The 17167-nt window shown below is 37.2% G+C and overlaps 2 protein-coding genes and 1 long non-coding RNA gene across 7 annotated transcripts; 1 reads left to right on the plus strand and 2 right to left on the minus strand.

Annotated features, from left to right (window-relative positions):
- Positions 1-348: 348 nt before the first annotated feature.
- mapk15 (mitogen-activated protein kinase 15) lies at positions 349-9693 on the minus strand. 4 transcript variants are annotated; one of them, XM_034705559.1, is made up of 15 exons: positions 9505-9693; positions 9234-9425; positions 7804-7902; positions 7186-7215; positions 6210-6300; positions 4951-5081; positions 3843-4006; positions 3596-3735; positions 3448-3505; positions 2774-2911; positions 2521-2626; positions 2101-2389; positions 1520-1647; positions 1223-1375; positions 349-1036 (listed from the first exon to the last, which is right to left on the minus strand). In XM_034705559.1, exons 2-15 carry the CDS (start codon positions 9321-9323, stop codon positions 842-844), a joined length of 1812 nt encoding a protein of 603 aa, XP_034561450.1. In that variant the 5' UTR covers positions 9324-9425; positions 9505-9693; the 3' UTR covers positions 349-841. The 4 variants fall into 4 exon arrangements, with proteins under 4 accessions (XP_034561450.1, XP_034561449.1, XP_034561451.1 ...); XM_034705558.1 differs by having other exon boundaries at positions 9234-9680; XM_034705560.1 differs by having other exon boundaries at positions 9265-9679.
- A 96-nt stretch (positions 9694-9789) lies between these two features.
- Positions 9790-11540, plus strand: LOC117828423. The gene is made up of 2 exons (XR_004634394.1): positions 9790-10050; positions 10347-11540. It is a non-coding gene; the product is annotated as an uncharacterized LOC117828423 (long non-coding RNA).
- A 194-nt stretch (positions 11541-11734) lies between these two features.
- Positions 11735-16996, minus strand: vps28 (VPS28 subunit of ESCRT-I). 2 transcript variants are annotated; one of them, XM_034704369.1, is made up of 10 exons: positions 16952-16996; positions 15905-15958; positions 15782-15810; positions 15533-15570; positions 15340-15429; positions 15137-15242; positions 14525-14626; positions 14063-14116; positions 13863-13954; positions 11735-12859 (listed from the first exon to the last, which is right to left on the minus strand). In XM_034704369.1, the coding sequence occupies exons 2-10, from the start codon at positions 15942-15944 to the stop codon at positions 12739-12741; spliced, it is 672 nt and encodes a 223-aa protein (XP_034560260.1). In that variant the 5' UTR covers positions 15945-15958; positions 16952-16996; the 3' UTR covers positions 11735-12738. The 2 variants fall into 2 exon arrangements, with proteins under 2 accessions (XP_034560260.1, XP_034560261.1); XM_034704370.1 differs by lacking the exon at positions 16952-16996 and adding an exon at positions 16837-16910 and having other exon boundaries at positions 12000-12859.
- Between the last annotated feature and the right edge of the window lie 171 nt (positions 16997-17167).

A 17167-nucleotide genomic window follows, 5' to 3' on the forward strand; every position in this document is an offset into this window, starting at 1 on the left:
GCTTTTAACCCAGCATGAGAGTTGTGTGGTCTCTCTCTGTTCTTTTATTGTATTTTCATTTGCTCTTGCAGTGTTTTATTCTATTGTTCTATTTATTATTTAATTTTAAAGTGTTTTATTTGTTTTATCATGATTCTTTTATTTTATTCCATTTCATTTTCTGACAGCGTTGTATGTTCTGTGTGTTTGAACTTATTTTACTTCACTGTGCAGCACTTTGCTAACTTGATTGTTTTTTTAAATCTGCTATATAAATAAGGTGGATTGGATAACACTAGAAGGTTTTAATTGAGGTCGTCATATTGATGTACTTTTAAAAGATAAAGGATTTGTGCATTTTCAACAATGTTTATTCTTAAACTTGATGTTTATTTGCAACCACATTCATCTGTGTCTGTTAAACATTAAACACACTTGGTTGAAGAAACACTTGTGTTTTTCTTTCTGTTCACATTTAAAGGAACAAACAGGCTTATTGCTGCTTTATCACATGAAAAGTTATTAGCAGTTGCATAAAATCAATGCAAACAACCATTTGCATATTTTACAGATATTCTGAAACCCACTGGCTTTAGGTTAATAAACCATCTAGTCTGTAGACCATACGCTACATTATTCAATTTTGCAAGTAATTCTTTGAGTCGCTGGTACAATTAGATTATAACGACTATTTACAAGTACACATTGTCACAAAAAGGTATATGATCTACACATTATACAACAAGTGTAACAATCTTCTTCCTGTTTGCCACGTGTGTTACATCCTTCTACAAGGCAAACGTTGTCGCTTGTTCAAACACATGTGCCACCCAGCTTCATGTAACCCCTGGCGTGACAGCAGTCACTGATTGTAAGGGCGGCTTCGAAGCAGATTGTCCAGTTCAGTCTTGTTGATGGTACCATAGGCCTGAGAATAGCTGCCCAGTTTGGCTCTAGGGTCACCTGCAGATGCTACATTACAGTTATCATGAAATACTTTCTTGCTGAACCGTGGCAGGGGCCGAGCCTCGGGTGTCTGTGAGTTTGACCGCTGGTTCTGTATGGAAAAAAAAAAGGAATTTAGAAATGACACCAGAGCCATCCCTTCTGTATCTTGGTGAAGTCACCAAACTCTTAAATGTCTAAGTTTTTATGCACTCTTTGTTTTTATTAATATTTAATCAAGCATGTATAGCTTGACATTAAGTCATATTTTAGAAGTCCTAAGATGCAGAAAACTGACCAGACGAGCAGATGTGACTGAAAGCCCAGAGGACAGGCACGTCTCATCCCTGCGAACCAGCAGGTTGTTCCGGGTTTGGTTTAGGGTCAAGGAGAAGGTATTATTATGAGCCAGAGAGGCTGAGCGACCACGCTGGAGGATCTGGTCCATGGACTAAAGATAGAAATAATACATGATGAGCCACAGAAGAGAGATAATGCAACTAGCCAAACAATTTAAAAAGCACTTCAGAAAAAGGTTGAATCACAGGAAGAGAAAACAGAATAGATACAAAGTACACAAAGGTTTGTTACTTACTACATAAGTGTTGGTGCCCTCTGTTGGTGAGGCTGTTGCATTGCCATTGCTGCTCTGTTCAGCTGATCTCCTGTTGGCACCAGAAGGCTGGTAGTAATGAGGACTAACTGGGTTATGAACAAAACCATCTGCAAGAAGAAAATAAACATTTTATTTAATTTTTCGGTACCTGATGGAAGGTGTATATATATTTACTATGTATATGTTTACTTTGAGGAGTTTTAGCAGGTTATGAAACAAACAAAATGAACAGCATATTCTCAATAGTGTTACATTTGACTGTTAAAAGACAAGTAAAGGGCTTTGATATTTGCACAAAGTTTCCAAACTGATAACAATACTTTATTTGGTACCTCGCTATGAGAATTATAGGAATTTGACCAAAGAAGCCTAGTGTTTAATGTCTATACGGCTGTGCTGCCAGAACTTTCCCTACTTGAAGTAAAAGCTGAAATTGAGAAAAGTTACTTGATGAGAAGCTGTGTGATAAAATAATACAGGAATTATGCCTCAAACATACAGAGTTTAGTCAGGATCAACAGAGTACTGACACCAAGCCCCGTGTGTAGAGTCAGACCTACTTGGGGCGTGTGTGATGGGGTTATATGTGAGTTTTCCCAAACTAGGGCTGCCTAAAGGACTTGTCTTCTCCACAGCAGGCGGGATCGATGCATTCACAGGTCCAGGTTTGGCAACACCTGTTTGTGAGAGCAAGTGTTTCGTCTCAGTGGTCTTTTCCTGGTTGCCATTTGCCACTTCTGGACACTTCTCTGCTTTATCCTTCACACTGGGCTTGTGCCCACTACTGCCCTCATCCTTTGGCTGGATCAGCCTCAGCACCCCCTGATTAGTTCTTCTCTCCAGCATCATCTGCAGGTGAAAAGAGGAAACTGGGTTTTACCTTTTGATTAGATCAAATAAATTGAAATTTTGGAGTGCAAGTCATTGTATTTGAAATTGCTGTGTAAAATGTAATTCAACACTCATGACTCATACTGTACCTCATAAAGTTTGTTGCGATACTGAACCACAGATAGCTGTATATCATCATCCACAGGCAGCACTACGTCATAGTTAAGTGCTGGCTCTTTCGCTGGACTATGAAACCTACAGGAACAGAAGACATGGTTATAAATAAACTATAACAATCTTATATATAAATGCATATTATAAATTAGACAAAAAATGACTGATTCAGACTTTTAAACTGAGTTGACAAAAGGGTAGTCAATCTAGAGTCTTGATTCCAAATACCTGGCTACATATGGGTGCTGGAGGGCTTGTTCAGCAGTCAGACGCTTGTCTGGGTTGAAAACCAGTAAACCTTTTAACAAGTCCAGAGCATCAGGGGGCACAGACAGCTGGAGGAGATCCTCCAAAGGCACCTGTGGTCTGTAGAGGATGGGAGAATGATACAACATTTAGTTGCAGGAATACCAGAAATACCATGTTTCCTTCATCAATTTCAGTTGTATTGCTACTTAAAACACTGCACATAATTTCACAAAGATCTAGATGGAGAATAGTAGTTTTCAAACTTATTTTAATGTTCAAACTTGTAGTCATAGACCTTAATAAGAAATGTATCTTATTTAATTTAGTGTCCTCGAAAAACACAAAAGGCCTTATACACCCAAGCTCTCATATTAGCCTTGGTACAGGGTAGGAAGGTTTTCATCATCTCTCTTTTAACTAGTGCTGTGCATGGAGTGTCAAGATCAGATAAAGGTCCTGCATCAACATTGCACACACTGTGTTTATACACTGTGTTTGCATGTGGAATATGAGCAGAAAAGAAACCAATACGCTGAGTATGGTTAGTCATATTTACACGTACTTATGAAAGTGGAACCTCTCAATCATGAACACATTCATTGTACAGTAAAGTTTTCAGAATATAAATAATTCAAAATAGAAGGTCATCTTACTTCAGTAACATTCTCTGAATAACAGAGGATCCATATTCAGACTTGATTGCAAGAATATCTGAAAATCAAACAACATTAAATGAATTCATAGCTCCAAAAGATGTCTATCACTATAATGCTTGATGCTTTCTAGGCTCAATTTAATCACCTTCTGGACTGGGATGAGGTATGGCACTCATGATCTTCTCTATTTGGTTGATAGTGGATGTCCCAGGGAACAGAGCTTTCCCAAGCAGCATCTCTCCCAGGATACAGCCGAGGCTCCACATATCCACACCTTTGGTATACCTTTGGACAAAATAAACTCCTTGAACAGTCAACATTACTCATATTCCCTGACAGAAACTGCCCCTTACATATGAATACTGACAACAGATGCTTGTCACAGTTGATACCTTGCAGATCCCAGCAGAATCTCAGGCGCTCGATACCACCGCGTTGCCACATATTCTGTCAGTGCTGGATTCCCGCTGTCCTCCTGGATTTGGTTGAGTGATCTGGCCAAGCCAAAGTCACACAGCTTGACTACACAGTCAGTGTCGAGGAGCACGTTGGATGGCTGTGGGAAACAGGGACAAGAAGGAATTGTTGGCAAGAACAGTTAAAACCAGATTTTCCCTTTTCTGCATAACACAGGTATGAAAACAGAAAATATACAAGGAGTTAAAAGAGGTGGGACAGCAGGTATATAACAAGCTGTTAGCTCATAGATCATTTAACCACAGAAGAGTCAGCAATCTTGCAGAAATGTTACAACTCGAACACAATATTTTTGAACTTATGTGTGAAATATTTTGCTGCATTTAATAATTAGCATTATATTTTATATTATGTATTTTTCCTCTTAATGGTAATGACTTTTTGATGTCTGTGTTGTAAACAAGCTGCAAGTGTCCACTTGAGGCTGGCTTAAATGCCAAAGAAAACCGCGAAAGCCCACATCAAAGTACTCATTGAACAGCCGATTTAACATCTTTACAGCCTGGGGTGAATTTGTATAACTCATTTGTTTGGATTACATTGAGACTAAGAGTTGTGCAGAAACATGCATAAGTAGGGGCGTAGTCAATTTGACTGACAGTTGGGTGTGTTGCAGCTATTTGCCTGGCTGCATGCCTATGGCCTCAGCCCCACCTCTTTGCTGGTTTCTAGAAAAACCAGGAATAAGCTGGAATCAGCATTTCCAAAATGGCAACCACCGTCTTTGATTATCTTCAGAAACCATCAGGTAGCATCACTGAGACTGTGTCCAGGTTTTAATCAGGCTATGGTTTCATATCCTTGTGAATTGATGATGTCAGCAGATTGGACAAAGCAAACAACTGAAGTTTTAAATATTACACTGCACAGCCTTAATAAGCACAAATAATTCATTGTTGATATGTAATAGATTACATTTATGGATATAATGCAGAAATAGTTGATTTTTTCTATAATATCTTTAAATAATTTTCATACTGCCTTTTATAGTAAAAAACAAGACTTTTTCTCCCCCTGGTGTACCTTTTGGTCCCTGTGGATGACATTTCCTGAGTGCAGGTATTTGATGGCTTTGAGGAGCTGATACATCACATAACATTTGTGGATGTCCTTCAGCAGGCTGCCTTTCTTTATCACTGCATGCAGGTCAGTATCTGGTACAGAACAGAGGGCAAAAAAATGATGATAATGAGACTTTAACAGTAAAGTACACCTAATTTATTCCTCATATCCCCCAATATCACCTATGACTTTGCCACTTAGTGGATTAAAACATGGTGCTTCCTGATCGTAAAAGATGATTATTTCAACCAAGCAGGGTTTCAATATGTGCTGCAACAGAGAAATAGTGAGGTCTGAGGGGATGCTGCTGTAAAGTCATGGATTGGACTGCTGATGGGAGGCCAATCTGTGGACTCAGCACTAAGACTCTGCAGCCAGCTAAGGGAAGGAGGAGCCCTACACACACACACACACACACACACACACACACACACACACACACACACACACACACACACAAATGTACATACATACTGGTGCATCTCAACAAATAAGAATATTCTGATATATTCAGTATTTCCATCATTTTTCTAAGAAAGTAAAAATGTAATATACATTATGGACTATTACATATAAACTAAAATGTTTTAAGGGTTTTAATATTGATAAATATGTCCTTAAGCTAAAAAAAAAATTAAAATACACATATAAAACATTTGAATACCTAATTTAATGTCAAAGTTAATCACTATTCAAACTGAATAAATAACATGTATCTATTAGTCTAGTTAAGTACACATAACCATTATCATAGAAAGGACTAGACTTGGCAGTTGTCCAGAAGACAATCATGACACCATCCACGAAGAGGGAAAGCAACAGAAGGCCATTGCTGAAAGGTTAGCTGATCCACATATTGAGAGTATAACTGAAAATACTTTTCATAAATTAAACATTTCTCTATTTAAATATTTTCTAATTGATATTAGGAAATATTCTAACTGAAGTACCAGATATCTGATTTTCATGAGCTATAAGCCATAATCATCTAAAATGAAACAAAAAAGGCTTGGATATTTTATTTTAAATGTAATGAATATAGAACTTGAAGGTATGCCTTTTTTGGATTGAATTATTAAAAAAAAGAGCTTTCATGATATTCTAATTTGTAGAGATGTATCTGTACACACATGCACCATGCACTGCCTTTAGGTACCAAGTCAAACAGCTAAAAGCATGAAATCTATGTTTGTGAGCATGTACCAACCTCTAGCACTCACCCATATATTCAAAGATAAGGTAAATGTCTTTATCATTTTGTGCCCTGACCACATCCAGAAGTTTGACAATGTTGGGATGATCTCCAAACTCCTGCGTGACACAGAACACAGATTTTTAGCCACACAAACACAGAAAGCCCCCTCTGGTTACTGTCTGGCCTGTAATAACAGGCAGGAGTTGTGTAAATAAGAGGGAAAGTTTCAACACAGCTTTCATAACACTCCCTTTAAACAGTGTGATTACACAGCAGAGTTTGACTGGGGGGATGACAGCAGCTGATTAGGGGGCAGTGGCACAACTGAAGGACACATGAATGTGGGTCAGTAGACAGAGAATCAAACAGAAATGTGTTACACAAGGACATAAAACACAATTAATACAATTGGAAGCCTGTAAAACGAAATGCCCTACTGTTTAATAATGAAGATGTTTCAATTCACTGTTATGTTGGTACTGGTGTATGAAAAAGTATTTGACTACAAGTAAAACCTTTGCAAAATAATGCAAATATGTGTATCCTCAGATCCACAAACTTGTGGATGTGCCAGAGTAGGATGCCAGTAGAGTGCAACTCCTGTAGCAGTGTCAGGGCATCAGACATTTAATACATAAGGCAATTTACCTGAAAGTTTGTTTATAAAAATGTTGATGAGAATTTTCTGAGATGTTTTGTGTGAATTTAAGTATCCTTAACCTTTTGTGTGTTTATTACATTCAGAAAGAAACTGAATGAGGAGGAAATGATGGGAACAAATGCGAGCTGGAACTTGGACCTGAGAGACTGTGATTGTTAATATTTAAAAGAGGAAAAAGAGGATATTTTAAAAAGGAAAAAAGTCAGCACACTAATGTCCTTTTCAACTTAATCTGGGCTAATAGCACAGACCATTATTTTAGTAATGATTGAATCTAGGAAAAATTACAGGATAACAGACAGGTGTTATTCATCTAACTCAAATGCATTTAGCATTTTACCTGAAGGAACATGATTTCCCTGAATGTCCGCTGCAAAAGAAGAGAAAAAAACAGTTAAGGTGAGAATCGACAAACACCATGGTGGACAGACCACAAAGTGTGCACCCATATCCAGTATTTTTTAACTGAAACAGGTAAAGGAGTCAATTTTAGAGAGGGGAAAAACTGGCTTAACAAATTTTGTTAATCTTTCACAGACCGTCCTATAATCCTGCATATTTCTTGTGACTTGCATGTTAGATTTACCTCTAAAACAAGTATAGTAAACCATTTTCTGTTAATCCAATTTGGTTTTATGGAACTGTTTGCAGGTCAGAAGTTGATATTGCTTCATTTTTAAGACATTTGATGCCAAAAGGTTGGTATAATTTTTTGGTTTTATATTTTCCCTCTGATGTCTCTGTAGTACCTTTGCACGATTTGAAGTAAAAAAAATCTTTACTTATCTCACATTGGTGCCTTTGAAAACACTCATCTCAGCCTCTGTCTATAACGCTTCATTTCAGTTACCATCTCTGTATTTAGCATTTGTTTTTAAACATGAAAAAGAATAACAACTCATCTAAGTAAATAATACAATTTTCATAATGACTGAAAGCAATCAAATCATACCCATACCTGAGCATCTGTCCTGTTCCTGAAAGCGTCAAAGATCTTCTTTACAGCCACAATCTCGCCCGTCTGTTGGTCAACTGCTTTCCAGACAATGCCATACGCCTGAGACAGACACAAAACACAATCAACAAAACATCTGCTCACTTATAATCTACTTGTTATATTCTATAACTTGTTCTATAACTTGTTATATTCTATATCAAGTCAAACTATGACAACATTGAAAGATACACAGAGGTCAAAGCAGTTCCCCCATCCCTAAAAAGAGACACCTGAAATTTCATCCTTATTTCATTTGCGTTACTGAATTTTTTTTTAAATGAATTCAGCTTTTCGTCGCATCTTTTTATGGGTAACAGAAAATGTTTGGTTTTTCATTTAAAATAGTTGTTTCTTCAAAAGTCTATGAAATGATGACTATTCTTGGGCTATAAAATGCCAAATTTGATAATTCTGAGTTAAAAAAACTGTTTGTGGGGTTCAAACTTATTTGGTTTAACAGTTTCTTTCACTAGAGTCATTTTAGACAAAAAGGACATGACCTGTGCTAAACACAGCACTGACTCAGATAAGAGTCTGATGACTTTTGGGCGCTGAGGTAATGTATAATGTCCAATCAGACCACATTGTTATTGTAGAGACACACTGAGCAGCACTGTCATTGAAGGCAACAGATCAGATTCACAGCACTCAGACTCTACTGCTGATTCCTCTGATGACATGTACATAAGTTAAGAATTGGCACAAGGTGTTTTGGAACAAAAAAGTGTATTCAAGGCTGTCCAAGTGCTTAATGACCCCTTTGTTTGGCCCATGAAGCATCCCTGCACCAGACCACAACAGTCACCTGTAAACGGGTTCAACAGCTGTGTAACCTGAGTCCTTGCCTGGCCTCAGGTATGTCTAGTTATCCAATGTGACCTGTCTACGTGGCAGCTACCACCTGGCCATCTCAAGCTGAGCTGCAATTTGTGAGTCTCTGCGGACCATTCATGGAAAGAGAGCAGGAAGCTTTAAGTCATGTGGAAACCAGTGGAGAGAAAAACAAAGAGGTTTGGACCCAAGAGGGAACAAGTGTCCTCCCACATCAGCTGATCTGAAAATAAGTCCTGCCAAAGTAAATAAACCTCTTGCTAACAACACCGGTTTTCACTGAGGACCTTAAGTCTGTGTTATTTTAGGAATTTCTCTTAAAGCTGAAGTTCAGACGAGGTTTGAAGGTGTAGTAAACATTAATGTACAGGCCCAGGGGAGGTTGCTGTAAGGAGGGGTTCAATCTAAGGCTGCAAATAGCACTCACAGTGTTTCTAAATGTTTGTAAGAAAACAAAAGTTTGTATTAGGTGTCATGTTAAAAGTACAGTTAGGAAATATAGAGTAACTAACTCAAATCATCAAGACAGGTATGTCTAGTTTAGACATTAAGACACTTACCCCTTTTCCCAGTCTCCTCTTGATTTCATACCTCAGAGAAATGTGGTCCTCCACCTCTGACACGTTTGTTGATTCATACTTTTTGCTCATTTTTCAAAAAGTGTTGGTTTTAGTCCTCAAGCAGAAAGAATCCCCATATTCTCTTTTATCTCTGAAAGACTTCAGTGGACTTGAATACCCGGTAAACGAGCGCTGAAAAGAGATGCACCTGACTGTAAGTTTGCATACACTCTAACAGTACTAATTAGAGGGAGCGAAGCTAGGAACCCACATGCGACCCTGTATCCCCCACTGTAGATGCTCTGTATTTAACAAGCTCTTGAAGAATTTCTTATTATTCCAAAAGGTAGAAGTCTGTCCTCCCTGCCGCACTTTGTTGGGATACTTCCTCCCCCTATGCTGCAAACAGACCAACAACCAAAGACTTGTGTCATTGCCTGTCGTCCTGGTAACGAGTACTTTGCTGCCCGCTTCTTAAAGGAGCCGCAGCTCATTAAACTGTTTTCCCCAGTAACTCACAAACCCAAAGTGCTTCACAGAATAATAGAGACAGAAAACAACAGCATTGGTAAAATTATAAAAGGCGGGATTATAAATGATGTAAACAGATGTTTACACTGACTACCAACAACAGCTTAAGAGTTCTTTTTTGGTTCCTTTTGCCTAGAAAACTAGAATCAACCTTCACAAAGGAGAAGAAAACATACTTTGCCCATTATGGCCCCTCTAACCTGCGGTCGTCATTGGCTGACCTATACTATTAGAATTAATTTCAGAGACTGAAGTCATGCAAAATTTAAAAACAATAATTAAAACAGTGAGTATCATTGTTGTTGTATTTAAAATGAATAAAATCTACTTTCATCACTCCCAAAGATTGCCTTAAAACTTAACTCCAAAAGCAAATAAACAAGGGAGCAAGCATATACCTTATAACATACCTTACTATCTATTTATCAAATAGAACTGTACATAGTGTGTATACATCTGTAATAATTGTCATATTTTATTTTTATTCTATTCTATTTTACCTTGTCATTGCTGTTATTATTGTTATTATATTTTTTTAACTATGTTAATACATTGTTGTATTCCCCTGTCCCGTGTCGCAAGCTGCTGTAACAAAAGTATTTCCCCCGGGTGTAGCTAACTGCTAGGCTACGGATCCAGCCAACATGGAGAGAAAAGTTCTGGCACTCCAGGCGAGGAAGAAGAGGGGCAAGGCGAAGAGGACCAGAAAAAAGCAGCCAGGCAATGCCAGAGCTCGACAGCCAACCCAGCAGGAAGTCTCACCTCAGGAACCTGAAGAACCTGAAGAGATTCTGGGATCTGATGATGAGGAACAGGAGGACCCCAATGACTACTGCAAAGTGGATTATATTACTTTGTGCTCATGTTGGCTCCAACTGCTGTGCTCCGTTCACCCACCCAACTAAACAAACCTGTTATTGTACTGCTAGTGACTCATCCTTGTTTGTTACACTCCTGCACTAAAACACAAACAAATCAAGGATATGTAGCCTTTATCTGTCATCTTTGTCCCCTTTAAGAGGACCTGCTTCCACTTCTTTTCTCGTACATTTTCATTAGTGCTGTGTTGTTTTTTTAAATGGATTATTTTATCTTATAAACACATGTAAGGTATATATTTTGTATTTGTAAAGTAGGCGTAGGAAGTTGCACACTGGGCTGACATTTACACTGACTGTGGTGATAGCCTTTCTGAGGATAGACACTCTAGTTTACCTGAAACATCCACTGTCTGATGAAGTAGGTCATTATTTAGACATAACAAACCTGATGTTGGTGTAGGTTAGTTAGTTATAATATATGAGATCTTTCATTCTCATGGGAGGCTGGTATTCTCATACACCGATCACAATTCAGGAATATAGTGTTTTCAAAGGTTTCAACAAGACAACATGTTAGGAAGCCCAATCGAAAGGAAAGAAGAGGAAATAAACTGTATATATCTGTACCAAAGAGTTTGCCTTTATGTATATTACAGTTATGTACAGTTTTTAACAAATCCTATATCTTAGCTAAAATTATTTAGCTGGGTAGCTGTGTTTTAATAAAGCGTATGGAAGATGTGTTCGAGCTCAGTTGTATGTATGGCCAACTGTCCAATAATGTCACTGTTTTTAGAAATGGTGAGATCTGGTGTTACGTCATGGTGTCCAAAATTGATCATATCAAAGTAAACTATCTGTTCAAGTCAACGAAAAAACAAAATTTACATCAGTTTCAGATTCAAGATCTTAGATTTTGTGTGAGCTGTCGATTAAAAAAAAAACCAAACTGTACTACACACCATACAATAAAACAGATGTTCATACAACAAAAAAAAAAAGAATTTCCCCCAATGGGTGACCAATAAAGTATATCTTAATCTTAATCTTTGCCCATTGACAAGCTAAGAAGCATTAGACAATGAAAGAAAAAAAGTTGTTAGCTAATCATCACACAGACATCAACACACAGACATAAGACTCATAAAGTTGGAGGTAGATTTTTTATCTTTATTTCTAAAGGGTGTTACATGCTCTTATTTAAAAATCAACTATTATTTACAATGATAAACCTTAATAAATATGTTCTCCCTAATTGTGTTTGAGGGTTGAAAACATATTTAACAAGCAAAAACATGATGGGGGTGTGTCCACTTTGCTTCTGCCCACTCAATGTGGCCAAACCCTCACTTCTAAAGGAAACAAGGATTATGCAAGTAAACAGAAAAACAGTTCAGAAGATGCACATAAATAATTCCTTCCATCAAATGTTCAATTATTATTTCAGTGCAGGCTAATCATTTTTAAGTGAAACTATAGTTTAGCTGCCCCCCTAATTATCCAACATCTTCTGTTCTTCTGACAAAAACTATTGTTAATATCAAAAAATCTGAAGGAAGAACAAAAAAAATATTTTGCAGAACACAAACTGCTAATCTGACCCCAAGTTGCAGGTAGTGAATTCTATATGGGTACCAAAAAGAAAAATATGTATTTTCAAATTGTCAATAATACAAAGGCATTGGCTGATACAACTGTTTCTTCGCTTGCAGATTTTGCCTAATTATACTGTATAGTGCTTGTATTTTGGTGCTCTGCAAAACTTAAGTATAAAATTAGACCTTTTTTGATATTTCAGTACAAAGTTAGGAGAAAACATTGTAAAGTCCAGGGCAGAATAAACAGTCAACATTACAGGATATGTCACACAGATTTGGCTACAAAAGAGGCCAAATGAGAATCTCACAGCACAGGAGAAGCCTGGTGAACAAGGCTGCACAGAGCATGATGTACCAGACCCAGAGGAGTAATACAAGGGGAATTTTGAATAATAGATAACATAAATAAAGGATGGAAGGAAGAATTTCAGGAATATGAGGCAGAAAAACTTTCTCCAGATAAACGTAAGGAGAAAGTAGAGTTTTTTATTTTTTAACTTAAGAGATATTAGAGTCAGAATATCAGACAGATGGCATCGATGACTGATCTGTGCTTTAGGAGGAGTGTAGGAAGCGGTTGAAGGCATTGTAGGCCGACTCCAGATCAAACAGCATCTGACGAACTTGATTATCATCCAACTCGTCTGAGGCCGACATGCTGCTGAGGGTAGTCAACCTGATGAGAAATAACAAAAAGCAAAGTAGATGAAAGTTTATTACAGCACTGCTATAACTGCTAGAAATGTAGCATGACTGAGCAAACTAAAGCTAGATTGGCAAATCTCAACCTGTGGGGTTTCTAACTTGCAGTAATGCAACAGTGCAACATTTTTACATCATCATAACCATAATATCGGCTTCTTGAAAACTGTTAGAGGATATGAATAAGGCAGGTGTCAAACTTTCATGGGGACATGCTCTTATTTAATCATTTTTTCAGACTTTAATATTTCCCTCAACTTTTGAGGAAAAGGAAGCCTCCAAACAGAGATTTTGTTTTAAGCCAAAACTTAGTAAATCCAAAGTTTGTTATGCATCACTGGTGTGATGCTTCAACAAAAGATATCTGATTGGCATCACAATCCTTGCAGGAGAAGAAGTTTTGCAGGTGTAAGAATACTTTACTGAGTCAAACACAGGGAATATGCTCTACTTATAACCCTACGTATGAGATATTTGGTCGACCAGCAAGGAGGTTTTAGCAACGTTAACAGTAAACTATGTGTCACGACCCACTAATAAGGAGACCATGTTTAAAAAAGTCAAGTAAATTTAACTTGACAACTGTCAGTTTACATTATATCTACACAAAACATCCCCTTAAATAAATCAGGGATTGTATTACATTAATAAACAGAGGCTATAGTCCTCATTGCAGCAGTCGCAGGTTCAACTCCCAGCCTTGACCATTTGCTGCATGTCCTCCCCAACTCTCTACTCCCCACATTTCCTGTCTCTCTTCAGCTGTCCTATCCATTAACAGCGAAAATGCAAAATATATATAAGAAATAAAATAAAATGATACGTTCAGCTGCAGGATTTAAGACGTAGTTATTCTTGGATCCTCCCACCTAAGAATATATATGTATGTGTCCCCTTACCTTTATTATCCCCCACTGAATTGTTACAAGACATAAAAAGACAAAACACAGTAATCTAGGTGGCCCAATGTCACTAACCAGAGGCTGACTTTGTCTTTGGCCTCTGAATCTGGAGGCATGTTGCTCATTCTGTTCATGGTTTCCATCAGCTCCCTCAGGTCTGGCTGGATCTGGACAGATGAAAAAAAACGTCAATTACTTAAATCTGTTATACATATCCATTTATGTAAACATAAACATATACTCATGTTATTCAATACAGTTTTTTTTTAATGTACCTCATCCATGGCCCTGATCTCCAGTCTCAGCTTGTCCATCACAGTGATGAAGAGCTGAAAGAAAGAAATGGTGGAAGAAAATAAAAAACAAGGAGATACCTATTTTACTTTCTTAAGTTTCATTATGAAGTGACAATAATAAGATTGTGGTGCCATCAGTGCCACAAACAGAGAACACAGTCTTATCCACTGTGAAGTCGTCTGTCTACTGTTTTTATTAGTGTGTATGATTTTATGAGATGAGATAGATGTTGGCAGTGGATTCAGCTGGCAACACTCACTCACTCTCTTCGGTAACTGAGCAGAGGATGAGCCAAATTAAGTGAAACCACTTCAGCCACTTAGGCCTGAACTAATCCCACTAAATCGTTAAAAACAGCAACAGTTCTTTGGCAGATGCTCCATTATATAAGCCTAAATTAGACTGAAAGTTTAATATGATGAAGAGGACAGGGTACATACAGAAACTATATCTGCAATGCAGCGGTTCAGGTTTCCCTTATCATCCTTGATGGTGATTGGCCGATCCTCCTTAATCCTTTCCATGGCTAGTGGGCAATCAAGCTAGAATGACAAAAAGAACAAGATTTCTATGTTTACTCAAGTTAGAACAATGATTGAAGACATTTTCCATGGCAAAGGGACAAGAGTCTTCAACAAGAAACCCTTAACCATATACCACTTCTCAGCCAATGTACAATATTTGAGCTGTAATCATCAAATCAGTGATGAGGAAGACAGCACTCAGTCAACACTCATATTCTCTGATTTTTGATTATGATTTGATTTGTAAGTTTAAAAGGATGTAGTAGAGTGTTTTGTATTAGCCTTTTGTTTTTATCATTACAAAAAAGACATTACATTATTGTAAGTTGCATGTTTGACTTTAGACATGCCAATATTGACATGTTGCCATTTTGGTAGATACCGGCCAGTCCTCGTTTACTGGCTAAATCTCAATATTCAAGCAAACTATTTTGACAATTTCATAAACTAATTGTTGTAATGGCATTGTTTACTAAACAAAAATAAAGCTTGTTATTAATGCCATCTGAGATCCAAACAAGCACTTACTCTGTATTTCCTGCAGAAATCATCAATGGAGCCAACATCAGAGCCCTGCACCTGTTTAAAAGCAGCCTTATACTGAACCAACAGTCTGGAGCAGGAAGCAGTGTATCTGAAACATACAAGATCTGCAGGTAAATACAAGAAGTCATGTTTGGTATTTTATTAGTCTTTCAAAAATACAAAATAGAAACTCAAGCATGACTTACTCATTAGGTGTGACACAGTCTTTGATGTAAGCCTTTTCCAGGGCCTGAAGGGTCTTCACAACAGCAAATAACTCGGCCATGTTGTCATACCTTTAATAACAGGGTAAATAAAAAGGTGTTAGAACTGGAGTGATTCCAAGGATTACTGTTTGTTAATAGAAGGCTGGTTATTTATCATATAAATCACACTTACTTCTCCCTTTCTCTGGCATTTTTGTACAGTTTCACTTCCTGAAACAACATAATTTGATATGAATTATTTTTTATTAATATCACACTTCTGATTTTATCATTAGTTGTTGTTTATTTTTACTAAGACTTACTTATGGATGAAGCAGCCATAAAAATTCTAAGTTTGTGTCATTCAAGTAACTTGGCGTGAAAAGTAAAAATCCTTTTTTGCAAAAGCCATGATTAAACAGAAAATAGTAGCTTTATTTACCTCATATAACTCTGGTTTATTGGCCGGAGCTGTGAGAAATAGAAACAAGACAATGTTTTGAGTGACATTAAAAGTGTTAGTGTTAAAAAGGATCTTGACTTATACTTTATGTGAACGTCATACCTCCTCCCACTCCTCCGGTGACTGGTATCCCATGAAACATGATGTAAGCTTGATCTGAAAGAGATTTATGAGACAATTTGAAAAATGAAGTGAAACGAATTGTCACCCAAACATCTCACCAGATATAAATGAATTGTACAATAATATAAATATTTTTTTCACAATTTCAAGAAATAGTTGTACAACTTCTAGGTTTCAGGCCTCGGATAGGGTTCAAAACCGTCCACTTTTTGGATGTGATAATCCCAATCTTAAGGCTAAAACACTCGTATATCAAGCGTAATGTAAACCTTCCATTTGAATAAAAAAAAACACCTTTACTCACTTTTATAATTCAACAATAAAGAAACAAATGCTACAGTTTCTCACAGTTAATACCACATATGTAATAAATCACTCTCTTCTTCGGATAACAAGAGATCCCTCAGGAGTCTGGTGCTATTTCACCTTGCCTTTTCACTTTCCTTTAGAGTCTCAGAAAAAGTGTTTGGACATGTTCATAACATACAAAGTAAAACGATTGTGTTGGTTACAGATCTGTTACTTAATTCAATCTTGTAGATTCGTTTCTGTTATATCCACACTGATCCGGACTGAAACACCTCACATAATTGTTGTGAGATTTTTACCTAAAGTCAGACTTTGTTCGCTGTTAAGATCATTAGCTAGGTAAAGGTTGGTACCAGCTAAACAATACAATAGCTAACACTGCGACAACATATTTTAAAACATTGGTTTTCTAAACATAACGATCCAATTAAAGAAACAGATGATTAATTAAGAATGACAAGGAAAATATCATGCGGAAGAAAACTAAGCAAGCTTCAAGTATCTTGTTTTGTCGAACCTAAAAGTTAGCTGTCCAGGCTAGCTAGTTAGCACTTCCTTTATGTTTTATTATATCTGAGCAGTACGGGTCGTTGTTTATTCACCTCTAACTTTGTATTAATTAATATCATTGTTGTAATTAGCAGAACATCTGCGATATTTTAAATATGGCTCGATTTAAGTGTTTTATCAACGAAACTAAAGAGATATTTCACTCACCCCCTCGGCAAACTGCTGTGACGTCAAGGTAAACACACCCTCCCCCTAGGACCAGTAGACGTCAAAATATTAGGTGTCTTTTGCGCCTTACCAAAATTAGATATACTTTGAAATCTATACTAACGTGTAGACATACGTACTTTATTTGAAAGAATGCTGTCTCTTACATCTCAAGGAGCTTTTGCAGTAAACAAAATATATTATACATGTTCCAAC

This window comes from Notolabrus celidotus, chromosome 16 (assembly GCF_009762535.1).
Source record: "Notolabrus celidotus isolate fNotCel1 chromosome 16, fNotCel1.pri, whole genome shotgun sequence".
NCBI lineage: Eukaryota > Metazoa > Chordata > Actinopteri > Labriformes > Labridae > Notolabrus > Notolabrus celidotus.